The 26,668-nt window shown below is 36.1% G+C and overlaps 2 protein-coding genes and 1 non-coding gene across 5 annotated transcripts; all 3 read left to right on the top strand.

Moving 5' to 3' along the window:
* The first annotated feature begins 5,988 nt into the window (after positions 1–5,988).
* On the top strand, positions 5,989–6,061 carry TRNAA-AGC. The gene has a single exon. It is a non-coding gene; the product is annotated as a tRNA-Ala (tRNA).
* Positions 6,062–9,981: 3,920 nt separating this feature from the next.
* LOC107875942 (hypersensitive-induced reaction 1 protein-like) lies at positions 9,982–13,359 on the top strand. 2 transcript variants are annotated; one of them, XM_016722849.2, is made up of 6 exons: positions 9,982–10,345; positions 11,404–11,595; positions 11,773–11,893; positions 12,015–12,106; positions 12,197–12,293; positions 12,788–13,359. In XM_016722849.2, exons 2-6 carry the CDS (start codon positions 11,407–11,409, stop codon positions 13,144–13,146), a joined length of 858 nt encoding a protein of 285 aa, XP_016578335.1. In that variant the 5' UTR covers positions 9,982–10,345; positions 11,404–11,406; the 3' UTR covers positions 13,147–13,359. The 2 variants fall into 2 exon arrangements, with proteins under 2 accessions (XP_016578335.1, XP_016578336.1); XM_016722850.2 differs by having other exon boundaries at positions 10,023–10,349.
* A 1,435-nt stretch (positions 13,360–14,794) lies between these two features.
* Positions 14,795–26,499, top strand: LOC107875947. 2 transcript variants are annotated; one of them, XM_047413912.1, is made up of 13 exons: positions 14,795–16,117; positions 17,206–17,380; positions 20,245–20,357; positions 20,508–20,609; positions 21,247–21,316; positions 21,808–21,863; positions 23,448–23,498; positions 23,603–23,707; positions 23,927–23,971; positions 24,770–24,854; positions 25,428–25,615; positions 25,731–25,814; positions 26,038–26,499. In XM_047413912.1, the coding sequence occupies exons 1-13, from the start codon at positions 14,918–14,920 to the stop codon at positions 26,227–26,229; spliced, it is 2,466 nt and encodes an 821-aa protein (XP_047269868.1). In that variant the 5' UTR covers positions 14,795–14,917; the 3' UTR covers positions 26,230–26,499. The 2 variants fall into 2 exon arrangements, with proteins under 2 accessions (XP_047269868.1, XP_016578345.2); XM_016722859.2 differs by having other exon boundaries at positions 14,800–16,117; positions 25,428–25,633.
* The last annotated feature ends 169 nt before the right edge of the window (positions 26,500–26,668 follow it).

Below are 26,668 nucleotides of genomic sequence, written 5' to 3'. Positions count from 1 at the left end.
GAATCGCAGTTTAAAGATGATTGCTGTGGCTAAATGTTTTGAGCGAAAATCTGCTCTTTCTCTCATTTTGTGTGCTGAACTCTTATTTTTGTGAATGGTGAATAAGACCTGAAAAGGTCAATATATATGCCCCATAGAATTGGGCTATGGGCAAAGTGAGTTGGTCCAATAAATTGGGCTTCATTTTATCCACATAGGAAGGGACAAAGGCCCATGACCCAACAATTCTGCCCCTCTCGACTATGTGGAGGAGACCGCCATCCCGGCAATCATGCAACAATCTTCAAACTTCCCTCTTGGCAAAGCTTTAGTCATCATGTCGGAACTATTTTCATCCGTGTGAATCTTCTCAAGTTCGAGCAATTTAGAATCCAACACATCCCGAATCCAATGATCTCTCATATCAATGTGTTTAGACCGACCATGAAATGTAGAATTCTTGCCAAGATGTATCGCACTTTGACTGTCGCAATAAAGCACATACCTTTCTTGAGCACAACCAAGTTCCCCCAAGAATCTCTTCATCCAAAACAATTCTTAACAAGCTTCAACGGCAGCAATAAGCTCAGCTTCTGTAGTAGATAGAGCAACACATTTTTGCAACCTAGATTGCCAAGACATAGTTCCCCCTGTAAAAGTAACCAAATACCCTAAAGTAGACTTGCGAGTATCAACATCATCAGCCATGTCTAAATCAGTATAACCACAAAGAATAGGCTTCTTTGTACCAAAACACAAACTCAGACTAGAAGTTCCACAAAGATATCTCATAATCTACTTTACAGCATTCCAATGTTCTCTTTCCAAATTAGAAAGAAAACGGCTAACAATACCAACAGCATGAGCAATATCCGGTCTTGTACAAATCATTGCATACATCAAACTACCAACAGCTGAAGCATAAGGAACTTTCTTCATATCTTCCTTCTCATCATCACTGGAGGGACATTGCTTCGTGCTCAATTTGAAGTACATAGCTAAAGGTGTACTGACAACCTTAGCCTTATCCATGTCGAACCTTCGAAGTACTTTTTGAATGTACTTCTCTTGTGATAACCACAACTTTTTGGCCTTCCTGTCACGGACAATCTACATGCCAAGAATCTGCTTTACTGGTCCTAAGTCTTTCATAGAAAAAGACTTACTTAGCTCTTGCTTCAACTTTTGAATCCTGCAAATATTATGACCAATAACAAGCATGTCATCAACATAAAGCAACACAATAATAAAGTCACCATCAGAGAATTTTTGCACAAAAACATAATGGTCTGAAGTAGTCTTCTTGAAGCCCTACTGACTCATAAAGAAACCAAACTTCCTATACTACTGCCTAGGAGCTTGTTTCAAACTATACAAACTCTTCTTCAATTTGCAAACATAATTTTCTTTTTCCTTGACTTCAAAACCTTTGTGCTGCTCCATATAAATTTCTTCATCTAAGTCACCATGGAGAAAAGCAGTTTTAATATCCATTTGCTCAACTTCTAAATCTAGACTTGCAGCTAAGCCTAAAACCACACGAATGGATGACATCTTCACAACCGGAGAAAATATCTCATCAAAATCAACTCTTTTTTTCTGGTTAAATCCCTTCACAACCAATCTAGGTCTGTACCGTGGAATTGGATTACCATCTTCATGCTTCACCCGAAAAATCCACCTATTTTTCAAAGTTTTTTTGTCTTTAGGCAGCTTAACCAAATCGAAGGTATGGTTATCTTGCAAATATTTAATTTCATCTTCCATAGCACCAAACCACTTTTCTTTTTCTTCACTTTCCATGGCTTCATCAAGACTCTCAGGTTCTCCCCCATCAGTCAAGAGTACATACTCACTAGGAGAATAACGAGATGAAGGTATTCTCTCTCTTGTAGATCGTCTGAGAGAACTCTCTGGAGCATCAACAACTGGTTGCTGATCAACCATATCAACTTGCACTGGAGCATCAACAACTTCTTGCTGGTCATTCTGAACATGATCATCATCTTTATTATTAACTTGATTTTCATCACCATGAAGATTTTCTTCAGGAGCAGTAGTCAAAGGAACTGGATCAACATCAACTAGGCTCTCACTACTCCGAGAATCAACCTTCTCAGCTTTGTCAAAATCTTTAATTGTTTGGTCTTCAAAGAACACAACATCACGACTTCTAACAAGTTTCTTCTCAACTGGATCATAGAAACGATAGCCAAATTCATCTTGACCATAACCAATGAAGATACACTGTCTAGTTTTAACATCCAACTTTGACCTTTCATCCTTAGGAACATGCACAAAAGATTTACACCCAAAGACTCTAAGATGATCATAAGAAACATTCTTACCAGACCAAACTCTGTCAGGGACATCACCATTCAAAGCAACAGTGGGAGATAAATTAATAACATAAACAGCCGTATTAAGTGCTTCTGCCCAAAAGGAATCTGGCAGCTTAGCATTTGAAAGCATACATCTAACCCTCTCAACTAGTGTTTTATTCATCCTCTCTGCTAAGCCATTCAACTGAGGAGTCTTTGGAGGAGTTTTCTGATGCCGAATGCCCTGCTCTCTGCAATATCTATCAAAAGGACCAATATACTACCACCATTATCTGATCGGATGCATTTTAATTTCTTCCCTGTCTGTCTTTCAACCAAGGCCTGAAAATTCTTGAACACATTAAGTACTTGATCCTTGGACTTCAAAGGAAATACTCAGAGTTTGCGAGAATGATCATCAATAAAAGTCACAAAGTAAAGTGCACCACCATGAGACTTTACTTTAAAAGGATCGCACAAATCAGAATGCACCAACTTCAGCAAATCGAGCTTTCTTGAAGGCGGATGACTCTGAAAAGAAACTCTTTTTTGTTTACCAGCTAAGCAATGAACACACTTCTTCAACTTTGCTTGTTTTACTCCAGAAAGCAAATTTTTCTTAGCCAAACTATCAATCCCCTTCTCACTCATATGACTTAACCTTCTATGCCACAACTCTGATGAAGTATCATTCTCCACCAAGTTTATCAAGCTTTTAGAAGTAAAGCCCTGAAATACATACAAGTTAGACAACTTGTCACCTCGAGCCACAATCATCGAACCTCTAGTAAGCTTCTACTGGCCAGCACCAACGGTATTAACATAATCCTCATCATTAAGACTTCCTACAGAAATCAAATTCAGGCGAACATCTGGAGCATGCTTGACATTATTGAGAACTAGTTTGGAACTATTGTTACTTTCCAAACAAACCGTGCCAATGCCAAGTACTTTAACTTCATCATTATTGCCCATTTTCAACATCCCAAAATTACCTGGAGTATAAGAAGAAAATAATTCCTTCTTAGGCGTAACATGAGAAGTAGCACCAGAATCCACAAACCAGCTAGACTCATCGCAAACAAGAATAATGGCATTCTCACCACAAGCAACAAAAAGATCATCATTAGCAACAACAACAACACAATTTTCATTATCGCCTTCTTTCTTTTGTCGTCTCATATCTCTCTTATACTTGTAACAATATTTCATGATATGCCCCTTTTTGTTGCAATAGTCACATGTAACATTCTTGAATTTGGATCTTGACTTGCTTCTACTTTTATCTCTATCATTTGAATCTCTGGACTTGTTTCTCCCCCTCTCTTCGGTAACCAAACATTAGAGTGTGAAGATGAAGAAGATGAGGCCTGAGATCTTCTTCTCATCTCTTCATTCAAGACATCATTCTTAATATATTCCATAGTTACAATACCACCGGGAGCAGAATTAGTCAAAGAAACTCGAAGAGTTTCCCAAAAGTCGGACAGAGTATTAAGAAGCCAAAGTCCTTGAATTTCTTCATCGAACTTTACACCCATTTCGGACAGCTGGTCAAGGACACCCTGAAAATCATTAATATGATCAGAAATAGGATTGTCCTCTTTATACCTGATATTCATCAACTGCTTAAGCAGGAACAACTTGTTATTGCCGGTCTTCGAAGCATAGAGTGTTTCGAGCTTGTCCCACAAACTTCTAGCCTGTGTCTCATTCACAATATGATTTCTAACATTATCTTCAACTCATTGTCTGATATAGCCACAAACCTGTAAGTGTTCAAATTCCCAATCCTCATCTATCATGGATTTAGGTTTAGTAGACGCAAACACAAGTAAATGCATTTTCTTGACAAATAGAAAATCTTCCATCTTGCCTTTCCAAGTATGATAGTTACTACCATTCAAACACACCATCTTGCTCATATTTGTCTCAATCATTCAAATTGACAATCAACAACAACCAACGCTCTGATACCACTTGTTAGGAAAGACGGGTATGCAATCAAAGAGCCCGACAGGGTAGCAGTGGAAAATACCCAAGACTAAACTTTCCCTTTCAACTTGAACCAAGAGGAGACAAACAAACCCAAGCAAAATAGAGTAATATACAACAAACAAATCAACCAAATGAAACAAGACAAGAATAAAGACAATCACACGAGACATAAGATTTACGTGGAAAACCCTTCAGTGTGAAGCGTAAAAAACTACGAGACCAAAACCTCCACTATAATCACCAAAGAGTTACAATATTGTCCTCCAAAATGGCCACCAAACAAGTGTCAAACAACAAGCAACAATATATACACCACAACAACAAAACAAGAGAGTAAAGGAATACAAACACCAAAATCGCAGCTACTGTTCGGGACTGAAAAACAAGAGCTACAGACCACCAAATCAAGCTCTGCTAGTTCCTAATCAAAGATCGAGATGAGAGGAACACGCAGTACAAAAATCAGCTCAATCAGACAAGAAACGAAGCGAGAATCGCAGTTTAAAGATGACTGATGTGACTGAAATGTTTTGGGCGAAAATTTGCTCTTTCTCTCCTTTTGTGTGCTGAACTCTTATTTTTGTGAATGGTGAATAAGACCTGAAAAGGTCAATATATATGCCCAATAGAACTGGGCTACGGGCAAAGTGGGTTAGTTCAATAAATTGCGCTTCATTTTATCCACATAGGAAGAGACAAAGGCCCATAACCCAACAGTTACTAAGCATTCTTCTGACATTCTTAAATTTTGTTGTCCACTGAGAGCCCTTTATGCTGCTTTTACTCCTGCAGCAATTGTTACATTCAAACTGTTGATTCGTCTTAATTTGTTCAACTCTAAATGGCTTCTTTTTATCTACTATTGTTTACCTGGCTCTCAGCTTTGATAAACAATAGAAGGGCTTGATTGCAATATTCATGGATTCTTGTTTGTTGCTGCTATATATATATATATATCCTGTGTGGACTAAAAGGAACTTTCGCTCAATCCATCAAGAAAGCAAGGTGAATGAAACCAGAATTGAAGAAATTATCTTGCTATTGCACACTGCATTGGCCAAAAACACTGTAAATGCAAGAACTTGTTAGAGCAATTGAGTTGTTTTCCTTAATTGTAGTTTGGTTGCTGATAGAGTATTAGCTACACTTGTACCTTTCCTACAAGGTTTGGGTGTTAGTTATAGCTAGTCCTACAAGCTTAGTTTATTTGGTTATTTTTGTAAGTTCTAACTCTAGAGTCTGAGTGTGTGGACACCAATGGATTTATAAGCTATCTTTTGCAGTAGTATCAGAAAGTTTAGGTACAGAACTTAAGCGAACACTTAAAAGAAGCAAATGTAAAATGCCTCAATTACACCAACAACCATCAAATACCAGCCAAAGTACTTATTCAACTCTATCAAATGTAGAATTCTCGGACACTATTCTGTAGCTTTACTTGAGCCGAGGATCCTTTGGAAATAATCTCTTTACCATGTGCATCCTACTTTTTCTCGTGAAATTTCACACCAACTCACAAAGGGGTAGAAGAACATCAACTCAGCACTACACAAAGCTTACCATAACCTTTGTGGGATAGAGAGATTGTTTAGATATACCTTCCGCTCAAAAGAGAATATATTTGAGGGTTGCAAGAAAAATACGATTGGAAGATACCTGATGATAATGTACGTGAGTATATCAAAAACATGGGGATGTAGCTCAGATGGTAGAGCGCTCGCTTAGCATGCGAGAGGCACGGGGATCGATACCCCGCATCTCCATTTCTACTTTCGTTTTTACGTGTCCTTTTCCCTCAACTTCAATATTGTTTGTGCTATTAGTTTTTCTTTTTCCGGGCAATAAATAAATTTTGAACTCTTTGAGTTCTGCTATTTTCGGACAAAGCTACGTTGAGATTAAGATGCAGTCATATACTTTTCTCTCCAACTTCCTCGGTTGGTGCATTAGATATTCTAGATTTATTAAGATTAAAATGACTTTCTAACTTGTGATACACCTGTTTAAATTGTGATCTCTTTTTCATCACCGTCTCACACGGAGCTATTCCGTTAATGCGTAAAATGGCAGGTTGACTAATTAAGTGCAACACATGATATAAATTAAACTCATTCCATGATTATGAATAAAGCAATAGATTAATCTCCATATGTCGTCAATAGTTTCTTAATTAATTATTTAACAAAAAACACTTGGGAGTTTTCTTCTTATCTTTTTTCCTGATGTGTAATCTTTCGTTTGACATTTATCCTTAAATCAAACATAAAATTCCAACCAAATCACTTTACAATAAGAATATCCTATTTAGGTACCACCTAATGTAGATTTGGCTAAGTTGTTAACTGATAGTTTAGTCATATTATTGGATGTCCAAGGCGGGTTGTTATAATAGACTAATTACATTTTTTTAAAAAAAAAAAACAAACAAGATTACTTGATTCATGCTGCTTAATTACGAAAGCAATAGATGTATAATTGGGTAAGTTTGCAGGCCATTTCAGTTAAACTAGTAGTATGATTTATAAAAAAACTTGTGAAAATTAGCATATGATATTGAATTTAGTCTTAATCTTGGAAAGGTCAAGTAAATCAATATAGTCCTATATATGGGATTAGAAAACGAACGAATGCGTGTGGATACTTCGTCAAAAAGCCACTTCCAAATTATTTTTTTGTGAAGTGTAAAATAATTAACATATTAAATAGGCGTTTGGACGTAATTTAATTGAAACTTAAACAAAAAGTTAAGAATTGACCTTGTTTTTTAACATGAAAACAAAATTGAAGTTTTGTGAGTAAAAGCTTGAAAAATTTATAAATTTTATTTTTCAAATTCAATATTTTTAATTTAAAATTAAAATAGTTGGTTGTTATTCAAATACATCTCCCCATACCAAATTAAATTCTAGGGTCAAACTAATATATCCTTCGATGTGCATCATTCTTTTTTAATTAGAAATATATTGACAATATGAACCTCCCCCACTAAGAAGGAAAATAAAAACTCATAATAGTTTTTATTTTGGAATAACTTTTTGGTCAAACTTAGTTATTTTTTACCAAAATATGAAATATTAAATAAATATGAATAAATTTATAATCTACAAAATAAATTTTTGTCGTAAGATATTAGTTCTGAAGACGCCACTTGTCATAGCCTCATGCTAGAATATTCTCTTTTATTATTGTATATATAGATATGAAATAAGTATGAAATGAATATAAAATAATTAAATAATTTATAAATTAGTTTTTGTTGTAAAATGTCAAAATAGTTTAAGAGATGACATCTTTTTTCATAATAGTTTTTATTTTTGAATGATCTTTGGTCAAACTTAGTTACTTTTTACCACAATATGAAACATGAAATAAATATGAATTAATTAATAATCTACAAAATAAATTTTTGTTGTAAGATGTTAGTTCTCAAGACGTCACTTATCATACCCTCTAGTTAGACTATTTTCCTTTACTATATACAGATATGAAATGTTAAATAAATATGAATTAATTAATAATCTACAAAATAGATTTTTGTTGTAAGATATTAATTCTCGAGACGCCATTTGTCATAACCTCATGCTAGACTATTCTCTTTTATTATATATATAGAATATGAAACATGAAATACATATGAATTAATTAATAATCTTTAAAATAGATTTTTATTGTAAGATGTTAGTTTTCGTGACGCTACTTGTCATAACCTTATGCTAGACTATTCTCCTTTATTATATGTATAGAATTTAATAAGAAGGTTTGGACTTTATAATGCAGGATAATTCAAATAATTATCAGAATCCTTCTAATACCAGAACAAGATTACAAAGTATTAATTACAAAGCCAACGGGCACTATTATATTATAATAACGAATTTAAAAGATAAAAGTAACATCTTTAATATTAGCTCCACGGATTAGGTTTAAACTATAATATAAAATAATACAACTATCAAAAAAAGGAAAGGTTTATATAATACTGAGAATCTTTTTAGTTTTATATGAAGAGAAAAAGGGCAAACACACCTTTCTAACTTTATGATCAGACTTTTGTTAAAAGATGATGCATTTATATTTTTGTTGTTAATAAATGGTGTATATATATCTTCTTCATTTATTAAATGGTATTTTCCTCGTTCCATTTTATGTGGCATATTTTAATTAAATATGGAATTTAATAAATAAATAAATAAAAACTTAATACTAATATTTATTAAATTATGCTTTATTAAAGAGTATATTGTTATTACTGTATTTAATTAAGTGTTATCAATAAAGGTAAAAGTAAAATTGTATCTTTAAATAGTTAAAATTGAGAAAGTGAGATTCTTTTTGGGATGAACCAAAAACGAAATAACGACACATAAAATAGAATGGAGAGAATAAATATTTATCGTTTTTCTCTGACATAATTAATTTTAAAAATTCCCCTTTCTTATTCAGATTTTATACAAATTCGATTATGACTATATAGAAGGCGATTGAATTTTTTCATTTGGGTCGAACTTGAGTCGGATACAAAGAGTTCAAAGAATGAGTGAGATAATTTTTTAACGTCATATGATATTTTTTTTTCAATTCAATAAATATAGATACAATAATTAGTAAAAGAAATATGCATCATGTTCTAAATTAATATGATATATATATACACTACTTTGTTTAACAATAATTTTTTGTGATCTGATTCTCCCAGAATTCCAAGCACGGAGCTTTAGTGCACTAACTTATCCTTTTATAGAAAAAAAATAAAAAATCTAAATTGTAAAGCCAAAACGTATATTTACCTTTGTCCCCTTATATTAAAAATAAAATTTTCTCCCTGAATTTGAGGGGTAACCTTGAGTAATTGGTAAAATTTTTACTACTCTCTCCGTCCCATTTTATCCGTCCCAAATTTCTTAATTTGATATCTTATTTTACTTGTCCTTTTTTACTTATCAAGACAAGACACATTTTTTTTTTTCATTATACCCTTAGTGTAATTGTTTACTCCTTATTATTAGTATTCTTGAAAAATGTTGCAAAGAGGAGTATCATTAAGAATATAAATGGTACTTTGGTATTAGTCATCCATCAATATTGAAACTAACAATAAGATACAATTAAGAGGAGCAAAATGATAAAGTTACATTACCAATTATTGTTTTCTTAATAGTTATGTCATTTCAATTTAAGAAGGATAAAATGGGACGAAGAAATTACGTGATAAGGAGGTAATGAACGGATATAATAAACTCCTATAGTTTGATCCCATATATAGCAAATGCTTTAGAATTGTACTTTTTACTTCCTGAAATTCCATAATTATAATGGGAGGACTAAGGCCCCATGTGGCCAAGAAAATCAAATTTTTTTTGGAGTTATAGTTAAAAGTTGAAATTGAAGTTGAAGTTGTATTTGATTATAAATATAAATTAAAGTTGTTTTTAAAATTTTGTGATAGAAGTACGAGTAAAAAAAGTGAAAATAATTATAATTTTGAAATTATATTTAAAATTTTTATGATCAAGTACATACTATTTAATAATAAAGTGAAATAATTTTTTTTTTTTTTTAAAAAAGTAAAAACTATTCATGCCGAAACGACTACTGATCCATGGAAAGAGTATTTTGAGTAATTTCCATAATTATTATGGGAGGACTAATAGATGGACCGAGTCTTTTGAGTAATTTCCATCCCATTAAGAATGAGATATTGATGGGAACAAAATTAGCTGGCATCAAAGTCAATATGATATTTTCCAAGAAAGTATCTTCTCTCACCAGCTAGCTACTACTTCCTTAACAAGTTAAAGATGTCTTGGATTTGAATCTTGGTTATGAAAAAAATATAATACTATTAAAGGGAGTGCTTTCCGAAATGAGGCTTATGTGATGCGAATTCAAATTAGCGAATTTAATGTGGATATCGGACACAGCACAAAAGAACTCCATCACATTTTCTACTCTCTATGCATACCCCCCTACTATATAAACTCACCCACCCTACCTAGAAAAACCAATTTCCATTCTTCACTCCTTTGCTAGCTCTTCCCCTCTGCTTTGTAAGTATGTGATAGTACTACTTTGTAGAATTTCAATTTTCACATTTCTTGAATTCCATTCTTCTTACATCACTCTATGTTATTATATTTCTTAAATAGTTTTCTAGTAGAATGTAAGCTATGAGATCAATTCTGTAAAATTACTCCCTTTCTTGCAATTTATATGACACTGTAGGTTTCTTGTCTGTCTATTTTACTAATCTTTAAAGCTAAATTGAAGATATTTTAACTTTGGATATTCAAGAAGTGTATTTGACTAATAATCTTTGAAGCTAAATTGAAGATATTTTATATTTTGATATTCAAAAGTTATACGAAAAGTGTTATAAGATCAATTCTTCTTGTATTAATATGATGAGAAATATATAGTTTAAAATGTTAGGTAAAGTTCACACAGTTTCAATCTCGAGAAGTGGAAAGTTGTCACATAAAATTGGGATGAGTATAGATCGAAAATTGCCACTTTAGCTTCTTTGATGCCATGGATTCTAGTTTCTTGCCGCCTTGGGTTGAAGGTTGGTTTTAGGTTTGATAAGGTGAAGTAGGTTGGGAAAGTTTCCTTCTTTAGAAGTTTGACAGGAAAATTTGACTTCCATGTCTATTTGGTGGGATATGCCTTTTGGGTGGGATAGGCACCCTAGGGTGTTGCCTGGTGGAAAGAAAGAGTATAATAGACGTAGAAAACAATAATTGATCTGTTGAGATCGCAACACTGAATCCTTTCTTGGTTAACTGGGAGTATAGTGCAAAATTTGCTCTAACTTGTTACAAAGATCTGCTTCTAGACCCCCACCGCCAACCCCCAAACACAAAAAGAAAAAGAAACATACTCTTCTTCAAAAAGCTTGATGAGTACATAGAATCGTTGTTCAAAGTATTCCCCTTTTGGATGGTGACTTGAGGTGTTCAAGTGTAATTTGCAAAGTTACTCTTGTGTTCAATTTTTCATTTGACAATCGTTGTTCAAATTTTGCTCGTTGCTCTTTTTGTAATATCATTTGAGTATGTTTCATGGGTGAACTCTGTGGATCATCTTCCTTTTCGTGCCATCTTTACAGAGTATGGGCAATTTGTTGTGCTGTGTACAAGTTGATCAATCCACCGTCGCAATTACGGAGCAGTTTGGCAAGTATCAAGATGTGCTCCAGCCAGGGTGCCACTGTTTGCCTTGGTTCCTCGGGTACCAGTTAGCTGGCAATCTTTCCCTCAGGGTGCAGCAACTTGATGTTCGCTGTGAAACAAAGACAAAGGTCTACTCTTTATTCGTGAGAAGGAATTACATTAAATTGAAGCAATCTGTTTTGATATTTCATAGCCAAATCATCAAAGTCAACTCCAATTTACACTTGCACAAACATAAGTAGGTGATGGTTTTATAGTGTTTATGCATCTTATGACTTGATACATTTATCGCAAAAAATGTGCAGGATAATGTGTTTGTCAATGTTGTGGCATCAATTCAGTATCGTGCCCTGGCAGAGAAAGCAAATGATGCTTTTTACAAACTAAGCAACACTAAGGGTCAAATTCAGGCTTATGTTTTTGATGGTAAATATTTGACCAGTCTGTTTATATTGCTGATGAATTCTCCCTTGGAATGATATTTCTGAGAATGAATTGATTTCAGATAATGCTAACTTACACAAGCATATGTTTTATATTTTTTCAGTCATAAGAGCAAGTGTTCCAAAACTCAATCTTGATGATGTTTTTGAGCAGAAAAATGAAATTGCCAGGGCTGTCGAGGAGGAGCTTGAGAAGGCAAGCTAATTCTTCACTGTTTTTTTAATTGATACAATATTTTTGAATTGTTCATTGGATCTTATACGAGTGCCATGTGATCCTTTACAGGCTATGTCGGCTTATGGATTTGAAATTGTTCAGACACTTATAGTTGATATAGAACCAGATGAGCATGTGAAGAGAGCTATGAATGAAATTAATGCTGGTTTGTCTCTAGTCTTATCTTCTAATTAAGCCTGATGCCTGCTGGTTCTTAACTGCTCCAACTGGTGAGGCCCAATAGGATTATATACGTCAGTTGATGGAGTTCCCTTGCAGTTCCATGTGAATTAGTTATGTAAACAATTTCTTCTCACACACACATATGACAACTTTGGGAGTTATAGCGACATCTATGTCTACCAAGTTCTTCATCGACTAGTTTATATCTGCTTCCCGTGTTTAATATTTTGTTAGTGTTAGTAGGAATGGCAGTGAGGTGGGGTGGGTGTGGGGTCGGTTGGGATTGACCTGTAAACGTTTCAACACTTCCCGCCCCACTCCACCTCATTACCATTCTTAAGTGTAAGCAAGGGTTTCCAGGGTTGAGGATATTGTTCTTTTGTTTTTCTTCCTTCAATTTGCCTAATTGAAGGCTATGGTATTTGTACTAAGTTTGTCTTGCTTTTTTTCATGTCTTAACTTTTTTCAACTCTGCAGCTGCTCGGATGAGGGTGGCTGCTAACGAGAAGGCAGAGGCGGAAAAGATCTTACAAATTAAAAGGGCTGAAGGAGAGGCGGAGTCAAAGTATCTCTCAGGGTTAGGTATTGCACGACAGCGTCAAGCAATTGTGGATGGTCTAAGAGACAGTGTGCTCGGATTCTCAGTGAATGTCCCTGGAACCTCAGCAAAGGATGTTATGGACATGGTCCTCTTGACCCAGTATTTTGACACCATGAAAGAAATTGGCGCTTCCAGCAAATCATCTGCCGTCTTCCTTCCTCATGGGCCTGGTGCTGTAAGAGATGTGGCAAGCCAGATTCGCGATGGACTCCTTCAAGCTTCTGTGGACCATTAAATGTTCTCTCCCTCAGAAATGTCAAATGAGTTTCACTCTAATCAGCCTTTTCCTTTTTGTGTTTACTTTCAGAAGTGTGGATATGTTTGGTGAGTTTGGCTTTATATTTGTGAATGCCACTAGTACCTATGTATATTGTAAAAATGTTAAGATCTCCCAGACCTTTGAAGAATTGTCAAGTACTATTAATAGATTGATATGATATTGTGTACATGTTAATTTTGTTCCTATTACTAAATCCTTGTCCACTGATCTTCTGTTGTCTTACCAGTATAGAGTATAGGGTCATAATTTTGTTGTGTGCTATGCAAAAGGAAAGATGATTTTCCTCTCAAACAAAAAGAAAAATGCCCAAAGGAGTTTGCATTCAATGTGTCTTTGCTTGTTTTGGCCATATTTTGGAATTAAATTTATTTCGTGCTCGATTTGAAGTATTAGCTAAAATCGATATTATTTCTACATTGCTAAAATCAATGATATATAACACATTCTCATGTAGAAGGTGAAATAAGTTATCCAAGTTGTAAACTCATTTTAACCGCAAATTATAATTATTGAATATCTTGATTTTGAATCAAAAGATCCTGAAAGATACTACTCTCCATTTAGCTTTGTATTGTGGATATTGCCTTCATTCTTGTAGTTTTTTTTTTTTTTTTTTTTTTTTTTTTTTTTTGAAATTGTTTCGAAATGCTTTATTTAAACTGATGATCTATTAGAAACATCTTTATTTCTATCTATAAGGTAGAGGTAATATTTGTGTACATTCTACCTTCTACAAACTCCACTTATGAGATTACATTAGGTATGTCATTATTAAATTAAATTACCCCTAAGATGTAAAAGCCACCACACAATATACAATGTGTAAAATAATAGCAATAGTATCAAAATATAATTCTGAAATACTTTATAAAAAATTATACATAAGAAATAAAGTAATTCCTGTGAATAATTTAATTTGATATAGCATGTACTTATTCCATCCTACAATAGTTGTCATGTTATTAAAAGGAGATGTCCAACAATATTTGTTCAATTTGAAAAATCAAAAATATTTTATCTATTTCTATCAATTTTACCCTTAGTTATTGATTATTGTTACTACAAAATATATTTTTTAAAGCATTAAACTAATTATATTCAAATAACAATATAGTAAAATTATTTCTATTATTTACTACAAGTTTTAAACATATGTGCCAAATCAATAGATAAATATTATTGGATGAAGGGAGTAATTTAGTTGTCCTAAACATAAATGAGGAACATGAGATTGAAATTTGAACATGTGATGAGGTGAGGTCTAGACATTCTAGTGAGAAAATGTGGGAGATTGAATGTGGTAGGCAACGGGGGTAGAGGTAGGTCAAAAAAATATGGGGTGAGATAATTAGACATGACAAGACACATATTCAGGTTATCAAGGATATAACTTTAGATAGGGAAATGCGAGGAAGACAAATTTGAGTAAAAGATTAGTTGAATAAGAGTATTATCACGCACGATAATATGATAGCTTAGAATTTAGCAGTCGATATCCATCACTATTATTATTTATTATCTCTCGTGACAGTGGTTAAATCTTCATACAATTTACCTCCTTCGACCTTACTTGTGATAATTTATTAGCTACGTTGTGGTTGTAGTAGTAAAACCTACATATAATTAACACACAAGAAGTCTATAACTAACCTCTCCACCGTAACTTTTCAATTTCCCCTTTGTCCTCTCTATACACTATTGGCTCTTGTCGAGTTGAAGATCGTAAATGGATCATTCATGGCGTCCTCATCTTCATCCACCAGCACCAGCACCAGCACCAGCACCACCAATCCAATCTACAATCTGTCCATCTTGTTCAATTTCACACTTCCCATTTTGCCCTCCTCCTCATCAACCACCCCCTTTCCCATCAAACCCTACTTTCCAATATCCTCATCAACCCTTCCCCCACCCCTATCCACATGACTCGGGGGTTTACGATCCCTTCATCGATCATCGCGGTGGGCCCCCCCACATCCCTCCTCCTCCTCCTCCTCCGTATGGGAATCTGAACCCTAGTTATGATTCACCACCGCCCGCGGGTCCGTTTAATGTTGGAGTAAAGAGAATGAGAGTTGATGATTCACCTGCTCCGTTACCTAGGTTCTCAGCTGATAATCAAAGGAGATTGGAACTCATTAACGAGTTTGGTGCCCCGGATTACGATGGATTTATAGGTGGTAGAAATAGCAACACCGGTGGTTATTTAGATCATCAAGGTTATGGTAATTTGGACAGAAATCAGACGTTTCTTGATCAACAACTTTACGAGAGACAACAATATTCCCTGAGGGAAGGGAATGTAAACGAAGAACGTTTTGAGAGGCAGCAATATCCGACGAGGGAAGGGAATGTACAGTTTGGACAATTACGATATGATGAACTTGACAATAATTTTTCGCGGAGAAATGGTTATAAGTATGGTGGTGGTGGTCATCAAGCCGACAGTTACCACAATGTAGAGCGTGAGTTTCCATGGGATCGAGTTTCAGGGATGAAGAAGCTGTACCATGAACAACCTAGCTGTTTGCCAATGGATGGTCGTGGTTACAACCATCATTATTCGGAGGGTTATGCAATGCAGAATCATGTGGAGTCGAAATCAAATCACTATGGTTCGCCATATGACCATAGGGTTAATTCATTGGACCGTTGTGGCATGAGCTTGTATTCGGAACAGGGCAGTAAGGGATTTGCTAGCCAGCCGCCACTTCCAGCTTCTCCACCACCTCCTCTTCCAATGGAACCCCCTTTGTGTGAGCGTCTTGTATCTTCTTCACCACCTGGGGCATCTGCCTCATTGTTTCCAGTTCCCGTTGGTTCTTCAGCTCCTTTGTCATCATATTATCCTCCACCTCCTGAAGAAAAGTCCATATCGCGTTATAAGCAGCCCAATTTACATGTGTCGTCTCGCTCTGCTGCAGAGGTACTCCTTTGGTTCTTTTTGGTCTTTGTTTGTGTTCTTTACTTTGCAATCTATTATTGAGTGGCTCAGGAAATGATATTATATGCAAATGTTGAAATATTATCTAATTATCAAATAAATTATAATTATCGGAACACTATCTATGTTTCAAGAACACACCCAAGGTGACCTAGTGGGCAAAGAAGTGGGTTGAGAACCACGAGGTCGCAAATTCAAACCCCAGCTGAGGTAAAATGCTAGGTGATCTTTTCCACCTGTCTAAGCCATGGGGTATAGAGTTACCCTATATATGTGTTGGTGTGAGGTAGCAGGTAATCCAGGGAATTAGTTGAGGGGCGTCCAAGCTTGCCTGGACATTATGGTTATAAGAAAATTTCAAGATTAATTTTTTAATGTCTTTAAAAGTTTAATCTGTAATTTGTGATACTACATGTTTAAAACAACATTGGAAGTTCCAGTATCAGTTATTTGTAAGTAGTTCTTAACAAGTTTAGTTACTTGTAACTTGTAAGTAGTTCTTAACTAGTTTATAAAGGAGAATTGACATTCTAGTATACTTCTTTTTTGATGATTTTCACCGAATGATGCTTTGCTAGTTGCCATTTCCTTGTTAAGGAACTTCCCTTTTATACCTATGCTGCAAGCTTTTATAACTCCTTTTGTCCCAATTTATGTGGCTAATTGTAGTGGTGCCATAGTATAGTAATTTGACCTTTCCTGCATTATCTTGTTGTTATGGGATTTCTATGTATTTTTTAGTTTGCTCACAATGAGGTGTCACATGATGTTTATTTGGATATGCTCCCAATTGACGACTATGAATCTTACGTCATCCTATTTCATGCCTAATGTATCTTAATTTTAGGCTAATACCTCTTAACACTTCTTTAAGCTAATATTGTGTGATTTTGGGGGGTATATCAAGCATTGGTATCCCTTTATTTAAAAAAAAAATGTTTTCTTTTGGCTTTAAAGATGTAGATATGTGTGTCTTAAGCTTGCTTCCTTACTTAACAAATTTGATATCCTTTTGATGTTGGAGATATGGTGAAACATGCCTAATGTATCTGATTTTTGTGGTTCATCAGGAAGTCCCTGTGCATCGTTATACTTCATCATCTATACACTCTAGAGGGAGTGAACATCCTCTGCTAGAGGTACCTTCAGTTAAGTCAAAAGTCATTGATGCTTCTCACATACTAAAGCATCCATACCGAGCTACGCGTCCTGATCATCTTGTTGTAATTCTTCGGGGGCTTCCAGGTTCTTCTTTCTTTTCCAAGAGATATCTCATTTAGTTATGTAGTTGTCCATTTGCTTTTAGTTGATATCTGATTATGACTATAAGTTGTGCTCAACAACAACAACAACATACCCAGTATATTCCCACAGTGTGGGGTCTGGAAGCGTGTGCTCTTTGATTTTCATTATTGACCCTTATATTACTTGATAGATGAGACGCGAGGGGGTGTGAACGACAAATTAGAGCTGTGGAGGCAAACTCTGGAGTCTAAAGGGTTCAGGGTGAGCAGAACCAAGACAGAGTATGTGGAATGTAAGTTTAATGACGTAAGGCGAGAGAATGAGGTAGTGGTGAGGCTAGAAGCGCAGGAGGTAAAGAAAAGGGATAAGTTCAAGTACCTCGGGTCCGTGATCCAGAGTAACGGTGAGATTGACGAGGATGTCTCGCACCGTATCGGGGCGGGATGGATGAAGTGGAAACTTGCATCGGGGGTGCTGTGTGATAAGAAGGTGCCGCCCAAGCTTAAAGGTAAATTCTATAGGGTGGTAGTCCGTCCGGCCTTGCTGTATGGAGCGGAGTGTTGGCCAGTTAAGAACTCCCACACCCAAAGAATGAAGGTGGCAGAAATGCGGATGTTGCGCTGGATGTGTGGACTGACCCGAAGGGATAGAGCTCGGAATGAGACTATCCGGGAGAAGGTTGGGGTGACTTCAGTGGAGTGTAAGATGCGGGAAGCACGATTGAGATGGTTCGGACACGTGAAGAGGAGGGGCATGGATGCCCCGGTCCGTAGGTGTGAGAGGCTAGCGTTGGATGGTTTTAGACGGGGTAGGGGTAGACCGAAGAAGTACTGGGGTGAGGTGATTAGGCGGGACATGGAACAGTTACAGCTTACCGAGGACATGACCCTAGATAGGAAGGTCTGGAAGACGCGAATTACGGCAGAGGATTAGGGCCTGTTCGGGTCGCTAATGTAGGGAGGTAATTGGTGGGGGTGTATTCCTGGTATGATTCCGTATTCAATGTTCTGTTCCGTGTTCCGTGTTCTATGTTTGTTACGAATCTGTGTGCTTTCCTCTGCTTTATATTCCTGCATTCCTGCTTTACTCTGTTTTATATTCCTTATGGCGGCAGTATCTATGTTATGTCATCTGCTTCTGTGCTGTACTATGTGTTTGTTTGATATCTCGTAACTTGAGCCGGGGGTCTTTCGGAAACAGCCTTTCTACTTCATCAGAGGTAGAGGTATGGACTGCGTACATCTTACCCCCCCCAGACCCCACAAAGTGGGAATACACTGGGTTTGTTGTTGTTGTTGTTGTTATATTACTTGATAAGGAGACTAAACTCCTTCCCCTCTTAAATATAGACTCCTTTAGTTCCCCCAAACCCCCAGGGAAAGAAAAGGAAAGAAAAACTGAACCCATCTACCTGATTTTCGAAAGCACCCAAGGGTGAGAGGCCTAGTGGTCAATGAAGTGGGTTGAGAACCTGATTTCTCTGGTTCAAATCCAAGCAGAGACAAGTCCCATTTGTCCTAGCCCTGATGCCCTGACAGAGTTACATACATGATATCTGTTGCTGGTGGGAGGTGGCAGGTATCCCGTAGATTTAGTCGAGGTGCGCAAAAGCTGGGCCGGACACCGTGGTTAAAAAAAAAAGGAAAGAAAAAGTGAACCCTTCGTGTTATTAAGAAAATAAAGTTGAATTGTTTGTTGTGTTGAGTCTGCTGGAGACATTTAATGTAATAGTTTTCTGATAAGATATTTAAAATAATAGGTAGAAGGTATGACACAACAATAGGAGAGTTCTATGAATAAGTAGCGTTCATATCAGTTCATCATTTTCGAGACGGAGACATTTATGAATTAGGGATTCCAGTTGTCCATGTAAATTGATAAGATGGATGGTTTACTGCGTGTCATTTAGAAAACATATCGGGCCGCTCTGTTATATTGACTTCACATATACTGTTATTCCTTAGATATTGAAGATAGGTTGGTTCATGTGGATATGTTTAGTAGGTGTTTGGACTATATTTGGCTGAAATTGAAAAAAAAAAAAAGGAGTAGAGAATTCCAAGTATTTGGAATAAAATTTCATTTGAAATAAAAGGTTGAAGTTTTGGGCGTGAAAACCATTATTTCGCTTGAAAGTACCAAGATTGTGAAACAAATATTGATTTGCAAATATTATATCAAGTCGAAGTTTAGATAATAAAATAAAACTTATGGCCAAAAAGGAGACATGTCACTTGATCATGACCAGTAGAATTCCACGTTTAGGTGTTTTGGATTTTTCCAGGCCAGTTGAAATTAAGGAGTATCTATCTGCATATGTACTAGCTAATTATGAATGAACTTGTTTTTACATGCACAACACACTCTCTCTTTCTCTTTGTGGTTTCTCTTTCTCCCTCTGTTTCCCCCCTCCTTTTGTGGGTTTCATGGTATACATTCTTGCTTCGGCATAAAATGAAGTGTGATCCTGATCAGAAGTATCCTTTCTCCTATATATTTGGATCAGAAGTATCCTTTCTCCTATATATTTGGATCCATTGAGACAATACTTACTTTCTTATTCCATCAAATCTGACCGGAAGTAGTCTAGGGGCTGGAAAAGTATAACCTGTTTGCTTTCCCCCTAAAGATAATTGTTTGTGAGTTTATAGATTCTTGGATGGTTGCCACCTTGGGATGATATGTAACTTTCTCTTTACCAGCCACTTAGCAGCCGGCAGTCATGCTATATATCCTTTTGTGACTTAATTGTCTGCATTCTTATATGAAAAATGTTTTAAAAAATGAAAGCTTACTGTGCCCAAAGAATTTGGATCTCTATAAGTTTTCTTCTTGTATTTTCAGCTTTCTATTATCCTTTTCAGGGAGTGGAAAGAGCTATTTGGCAAAGATGTTACGTGACCTTGAGGTTGAAAACGGTGGCAGTGCCCCTCGTATTCACTCAATGGATGATTACTTCATGACTGAAGTTGATAAGGTTTTATCTTGTTATCTTACTTGGAGTTCTTTCGATTGTCAATGTTTCCCTCTTTTCTTTCTTTAATATATCCAAGCCTCCATTGAATGCCAGTTAATAGTTATTTCAAGTCCTCTCCCAAAAATATAAGCAGTTCTTTCGTACATGCAGGTTGAGGAGAGTGAGATTTCAAAATCTTCTGGTTCTATCAGGGGCAAAAAGATGGTGACAAAGAAGGTTATGGAATACTGCTATGAACCTGAGATGGAGGAGGTAAGGCCATCTCTTACTAAGCTTAAGAGATAACGGAACTTCCATAGATTTAAATTTGAAGCCTTTAGTTTTGACAGATATTTATCTGCCTTTTTATTAGGTAGCTTTAAGCTATTCATTTGCGGTGTAGTAAAATCCATATTTTGACTAGCAGCTAGGTGTCAACTGAAGCAAAAACCCCGTTTGGGTTAACATATTTTGGGTATTTGATCTTGTCAAAGTCTTGTTTTCCAGTTGGCGATGATCCATTACATCATAAGATGTTGACGCCGTTCGGGTTAGCTTATTAAAAGTAGCTGATAAGCATCAAGTGTAAGCATTTTTAGGTGCCGAAACTGAAGTTATAAATAAGCAATTACATGTTGGGTAGAAGTATGTGTACTTCTAAATTATTTCACAATGTGTACTTCTAAATTATTTCACATGTCAATTACAAATGATCAAAATGTCCTCAAAAGCTTGGTTCATCTATACTGTATTCGATTTCTGGAATCAATATATGATATAGAGGTCATCTTATGATATTTCCAGTTTATTTTTATGGGTTGGGATTTTACCAATTTGTTTTTCCCAATTTTCTCCAATTTAGTGTGTCATATATATTATTACCTATATTGATATTTTCTCTCCTCTTCAGGCTTATCGTTCAAGCATGTTGAAGGCTTTTAAAAAGACCCTGGATGAGGGGGCGTTCTCCTTCGTAATTGGTATGGTATTTTGGGGCAAGATGATAGCTCTTACTCTGTAATTCAGCATTTCTTCTTTTTGTCCATAATTCAAGACTGACATGTGAAATGATTTGCATCACTGTTTCCTCTTACAGCTGGCTGGCTGTTCTTTTGTTTATTGTGTCTGTGAGATTCACCGAAATTTGCTAGTGGAATGAATTGCATGTTGGGGTCAGTTTTTTTGTCGTGTCGACTGTTGCTCTCTATTGGAGCATATTTCTATAGAAAACCTCCATTTTTGTTGGATTTAGGAAACTTGAAGGTAGATGATATCCCATAGGTTTCTTGATAATAGCTAGCACATTGATCTTCAAGTCATGCTAGATTGTCTAGTTAAAAAGTTCAACCATAGTTTAATCATAGATTAAGTGGTGATGCAGTGCCTTGCACTGCCTTCAGTTTACTAACTACAAATGCAGTTTTGTTCGGCAATTGACCCATTTGTTGCTGGTATTTGTGCCTCATCTTAGTGGATGACCGCAATCTGCGGGTAGCTGATTTTGCTCAGTTTTGGGCAACTGCGAAGGTATACTCTCAGTTCTCTCTATTATGCAACCAGTTCAAGTGCTATACTCTCGTTCAATTGTTTTCTAGGACACTTTGAATGTCTAAGGGTCTTAAATCTTTTGTGTTTGTGCATATGTAGTTTGTTACTCCTTTATAGGTTGCCAGTTCTTGCAAGTTTTAAATAATATTAGTTGATCAATGGAATTTGTGGCCGCTGCAGCTTTTCTGCTGGTTGTCCAATGTGACTGTGTGGATACTGCGAGTGTGAAAACTCATTCCATCAAGTCATAATATTTTGTTATATTCGTGTTGTGTTATCAGTTTTTTGTTATTTACATTAACTCATGGTGGATTTTGCCTCAGTTTCTATTTTTTGTTGGTCCACTTAAAAGTACCATTTCTTGATGACTTGTGTATGAACTGTTTAGGAGTTTTAACTCTTTCTTGACTGCTGGTAATGATTTGATATGGAACACCTTCTCATGCATTGCTTTAGAGTAGATTTACCAAAGAAGAAAAGAACAAGCACCCTGTCTTGCATTTTTGGTTATGTTTGGCTGAATGTTGCTGTCAATATTTTGGTGCTGCTTTTGCTTGCATTATTCCTGTGTCTTGTTTTTCTCACAGTAAGTTTCAAGTCTAGTATAACACAGCAATGTGATAAGTATTGCCAAGGATATCTTTTTCACATCTCCATTTGATTGAATAGGCTCCTGGTTTTAGGAAATTGTGAGTTTTGTTCTAGTTGAAAGTTTGTTCATGATTGTTTTGAGGTGCGTGGTGGGGGCTATGGCTCAAGAAAGTTATGATGTTATCAAAAACAGTATATATGGAGTAGTGTGGCTTGTAGTAGGATATTGAAATCTTCAGTTGTTATTAATCTGGAGATGGTTGCTGTTCAAATAGCATAAAGCTTAATGCATCGACTTGGACAGCTTCTAGAACTTAACCTTTCTTTAGTAGACGATAGGATAAAACCGGCATATATCTCGATGTGCAGGTTCATCAAGCTTGAATCGTCAAACTAAGTTTTACCAAAGAACAATGCAAAATTGTAAACTTTCAGTAAGCAAGCTCAATAACGTTTAGGATGGGGCTAATATCCCCAGCTAGAGCAACAGAAAACTAGGATAAAAGTTGGATTTAGCATTTCTTCCAATCTACAACTTCTTTGTAGAAACTATGGATCTGTGGACGACAAATGACTCTAGTATTTGAAGACTTTTCTAGAGTTACCTGCTACAGAACTTGCTTGTCCCACTGATGTGTTAGGTCGGTTATCTAAATACAGCTAAACAACTGCATTTATTTAGGATGTAGAAATTTGTGGATGACAACTGCGTATCTGTATGTATGTATCTCACTAGATCACCCTATGAAACAACTTTTAAGATCATAAAGTGCTAAAAGAACTTGATTTGATGAAAGTGGTTGAATATGTGAAGAAGCCAAGCAACTAATGCAACCATATTATGGCTTCTTCAACTGCTGATTATTTTCTTCTATTGTTATCATCACATCTATTTAAGAAAAGACGATTGCTGCCTTTCTGTTTGCCATGGTTGTTTTCGTTGCTTATTTCTGTTGCTTATTATTATTTCAGAGATCTGGTTATGAAGTGTACTTGCTAGAAGCAACTTATAAGGACCCAGCGGTAAGTTAGCTCATGTATTTCTTTTATAGCTTGTATGTGTATATGTCTGTACATTAGTTGATCCACTGAATGTACTTCTTAAACTATGTCTTTGTGGATTTCAGGGATGTGCAGCAAGGAATGTGCATGGTTTCACGCGGGATGACGTACAAAAGATGGCTGGCCGATGGGAGGAAGCTCCTTCCATGTACTTGAAACTTGATGTTAAGGTACTTTCTCCTTAAAAACTATCTTGTTGCATTGCTAGTTAGGCTCTACACTCCTGGATTCTCTAGTATACTTGCGCCATTTAACTTATTCCGGGAAAGTAGCTGTTACTGTAGCCAGTTAGACATTATGTGAGAAGTTAGTTTTATTAGCTTTTATGAATTGGATGCTAATATGTCATCTGTCCTTACGGCTTACATTTTATTTTAACAATGTGGCAGTCATTACTTCATGGAGATGCTCTGGAGGAAGGTGGAATCCAAGAGGTAAATTTTGTTAAAACCTTACCCTAGGTTCAGCTGATGCATACCCATGAGCATGTGAGCACATAGACACTTGCATATGTTCAGAGTAAGGGGTTGTCTGTTGTGGGGGATGGGATAACTTATTCCATTATTGTAATACAAATGGTGGGATAAATAATCCCGGAACTAACTAATACCCCTAACCGAACGCAGGATAAAATGATCCTGCTTTATATCCTGAGATCATTATCCTTTATCCCTCATACGAAACGTCCCGTAAATGTGTCCAGAGAGTTCTCCTAACGCCCACCTAAAGTTGTGGATGGCAGGGAAGAAATGAAGATAGAAATAGGTAGATTAATGGCAGGGGATGCTCCCACCTTTAGATGTGTTCTGGAGTATCTGGAGAGAGAGAAACAGTCTGGGCTTTTAGATATAAGAAGATAAAAGAGACAGAGTAGCCTATGATTGTGTCGGAAATGCTACTTGGGAAGTCCTAACATTTCTTTTGTATAGTTTTGGTATAAAGGATTCTCATAGCTTGTAAAGTTGTCCCAAAAGAATAAAAGAAAATTCCGACTTGTAAATTTGGCATCATATAACTTTTGAAAATATTTCCTCTTTCGCCCCTAGCTTATTCATTTTATAGTTGTCTTTCATCTATAAAACAAAAAATTAGTATCTGAATGGACAAAGTCATTTTACATTGTGTTGGATGGTTTTAGTTCCTACACTAGATTGACACAATGAACAGTCAACAATGTTCCAAATGCGAGGAGGGGAAACTTCTAAATTACGAGTCTTATTTTTGACCTGCAGGTGGACATGGATATGGAAGATGATGACTCATTGGGAGTGCCTTCCACTTTAGATGAAGAGAATATTGAGGATACTCCGGTTTATGGTATGTCATTGATCTGCTCTAAAGGTCATTTATAGTTATTATGTTGCTGCTGTCTTGTATATCTTGTTGTATGTCCTAAGTTCCAGTTAGTAAGTAAACTTGTTGCAATTAGTAAAGCTGGAACCATTTCTGGGTGGATCTCCCAAATCAATTTGTGATAATTCTGGTATACCTCACATTGTTTCTTTCCTTAGCAACAGATATAAGCCCCCTTTGTTAAAATTTATATTTGATGTAGTCGCAGTAGGTCATATGTTTGTTTTGAGGTTGAAACAAGGTTGAGCTGATTTTTATCATGTTATAACACAACGGACCCGTCTTTTGTGGTGGTTGAACTTGGCTGATTCCAAAGTTCAGCCGTCAACCCTTTAGCTTTGACCAATGGGTGGAACCTGTTGTCTTTTTTAATGCGGATTACTTCTCACGATAGTTGGACTCTGTCTAATGTAATTGTTGGATCTCTTCAACTTTATGCATATCGTGCTGGAGTAGATACAAACAAATTTGCCCTTTCTTTGTCTTGGCTGCAAAAAGCATCTAACTATACCTACTACGTTTTTAATTTGATATTAGGCGATGTAAAGGATGATCAGGATTCAGACCATGAAGAGGAGCATCGAACAACTGAAGTAAAAGAATTGGCAAAGAGTAAATGGTCATCTGATTTGGACGAAGATGATACTCAAACAAATAAAGACGCCACTAAAAACTTAAATGCTCTCTCTGGGTTGATACAATCTTACAGCAAGGAAAGAAAGTCGGTACGTTGGGGTGACCAGGTAACTTTTACGTGTTTCGGATGATAGCTTTTCCTAGTTATATATTGATGTGTTTCTTTTAACCGAGTTAACCCTAAACTTATGTTACTTATCCCAGGTAACCAAAAGAGGCTTTTCTATAGGGGCAGCAAAAACTACCAGTGTATCTTTAATAATTGGTCCTGGTGCAGGATACAACTTGGTGAGACTCCTCATACAACTATTGTTTCTTGTTCGGTTCATCATCATCTCCATCTTGGTGCTTATTCGACAATATTATGTTTGCAACCACGGTGTTTAACTTAAAGGAGTTTTTGTTACTTATAACACAACATATTTGATTGGTAAAACACTTCCCAGTGAGATTTTCCGTGTACTTTGGAACCCATATGTTACGCTGCCTTATTTTTTCTGAACATTTTCAGAAGTCGAACCCCTTGCCTGACGAAGAGAAGTTTACGTCAGCTCGAAATAACGGTGAACCAAAGAGGCAGAACATATTTCAAGAGAGACTGCGAGCAGAGCATGAGTCGTTTAGGGCTGTTTTCGAGTCCTTCAGAACTGGCTTTGACAAGAGGCGGCAGCGGATAGTTGGGCTTAATGCTGAAGATGAATAGTGCACTGTAGATAGGGGTTTAAAATCGCATATTAGCAATTTTGTTTGTTTTTTTTGATAGTTCTTGCCATAGAGGAAGAGGCCTGCCTGGTTTCTTCTGCTGGGGAGGGTTTAGGGCTATTTGTATTGTTGTAGCAAAAGAGGTAGTTGGTGCCTGTGAATAGAAGGGCCATGCCATGGGTCCATTGAGTTTGTACTATTGGAAATTTTGGTAACGAAGGTTATCAATGACAAAAGTGATTTCTTGAAAGTAAAAGATATTATTTCTCTATTTGGGTTGCAACTTGTAATGACGAACTGAAATTTGTTTGTTAGAAACAATTTTGACGTGGAGCCTTAGAAAGATGTTTTAACTCGTAGCTCCAAGAGTAACTAGAATAATTACTACCCTTAGTCCATTTTCACTAATAAAAGACACTGACCTTGTGGCTTCTGCCCCA

Source organism: Capsicum annuum, chromosome 6 (assembly GCF_002878395.1).
Source record: "Capsicum annuum cultivar UCD-10X-F1 chromosome 6, UCD10Xv1.1, whole genome shotgun sequence".
In the NCBI taxonomy this organism is placed as follows: domain Eukaryota; kingdom Viridiplantae; phylum Streptophyta; class Magnoliopsida; order Solanales; family Solanaceae; genus Capsicum; species Capsicum annuum.
Note: the sequence above shows the minus strand (reverse complement) of the source record. Positions and strands in the feature narration are given on the sequence as shown.

Bases quoted from the DNA above. Each gene is read 5' to 3' on its own strand.
- LOC107875947 (XM_016722859.2), top strand. From the start codon at position 14,918: ATGGATCATTCATGGCGTCCTCATCTTCATCCACCAGCACCAGCACCA. The intron at 23,499-23,602 runs GTAAGTTAGCTC...TGTGGATTTCAG, and splicing joins CAACTTATAAGGACCCAGCG to GGATGTGCAGCAAGGAATGT. The intron at 25,815-26,037 runs GTGAGACTCCTC...GAACATTTTCAG, and splicing joins CTGGTGCAGGATACAACTTG to AAGTCGAACCCCTTGCCTGA.
- LOC107875942 (XM_016722849.2), top strand. From the start codon at position 11,407: ATGGGCAATTTGTTGTGCTGTGTACAAGTTGATCAATCCACCGTCGCA. The intron at 11,596-11,772 runs GTCTACTCTTTA...AAAAATGTGCAG, and splicing joins GCTGTGAAACAAAGACAAAG to GATAATGTGTTTGTCAATGT. The intron at 12,294-12,787 runs GTTTGTCTCTAG...TCAACTCTGCAG, and splicing joins TATGAATGAAATTAATGCTG to CTGCTCGGATGAGGGTGGCT.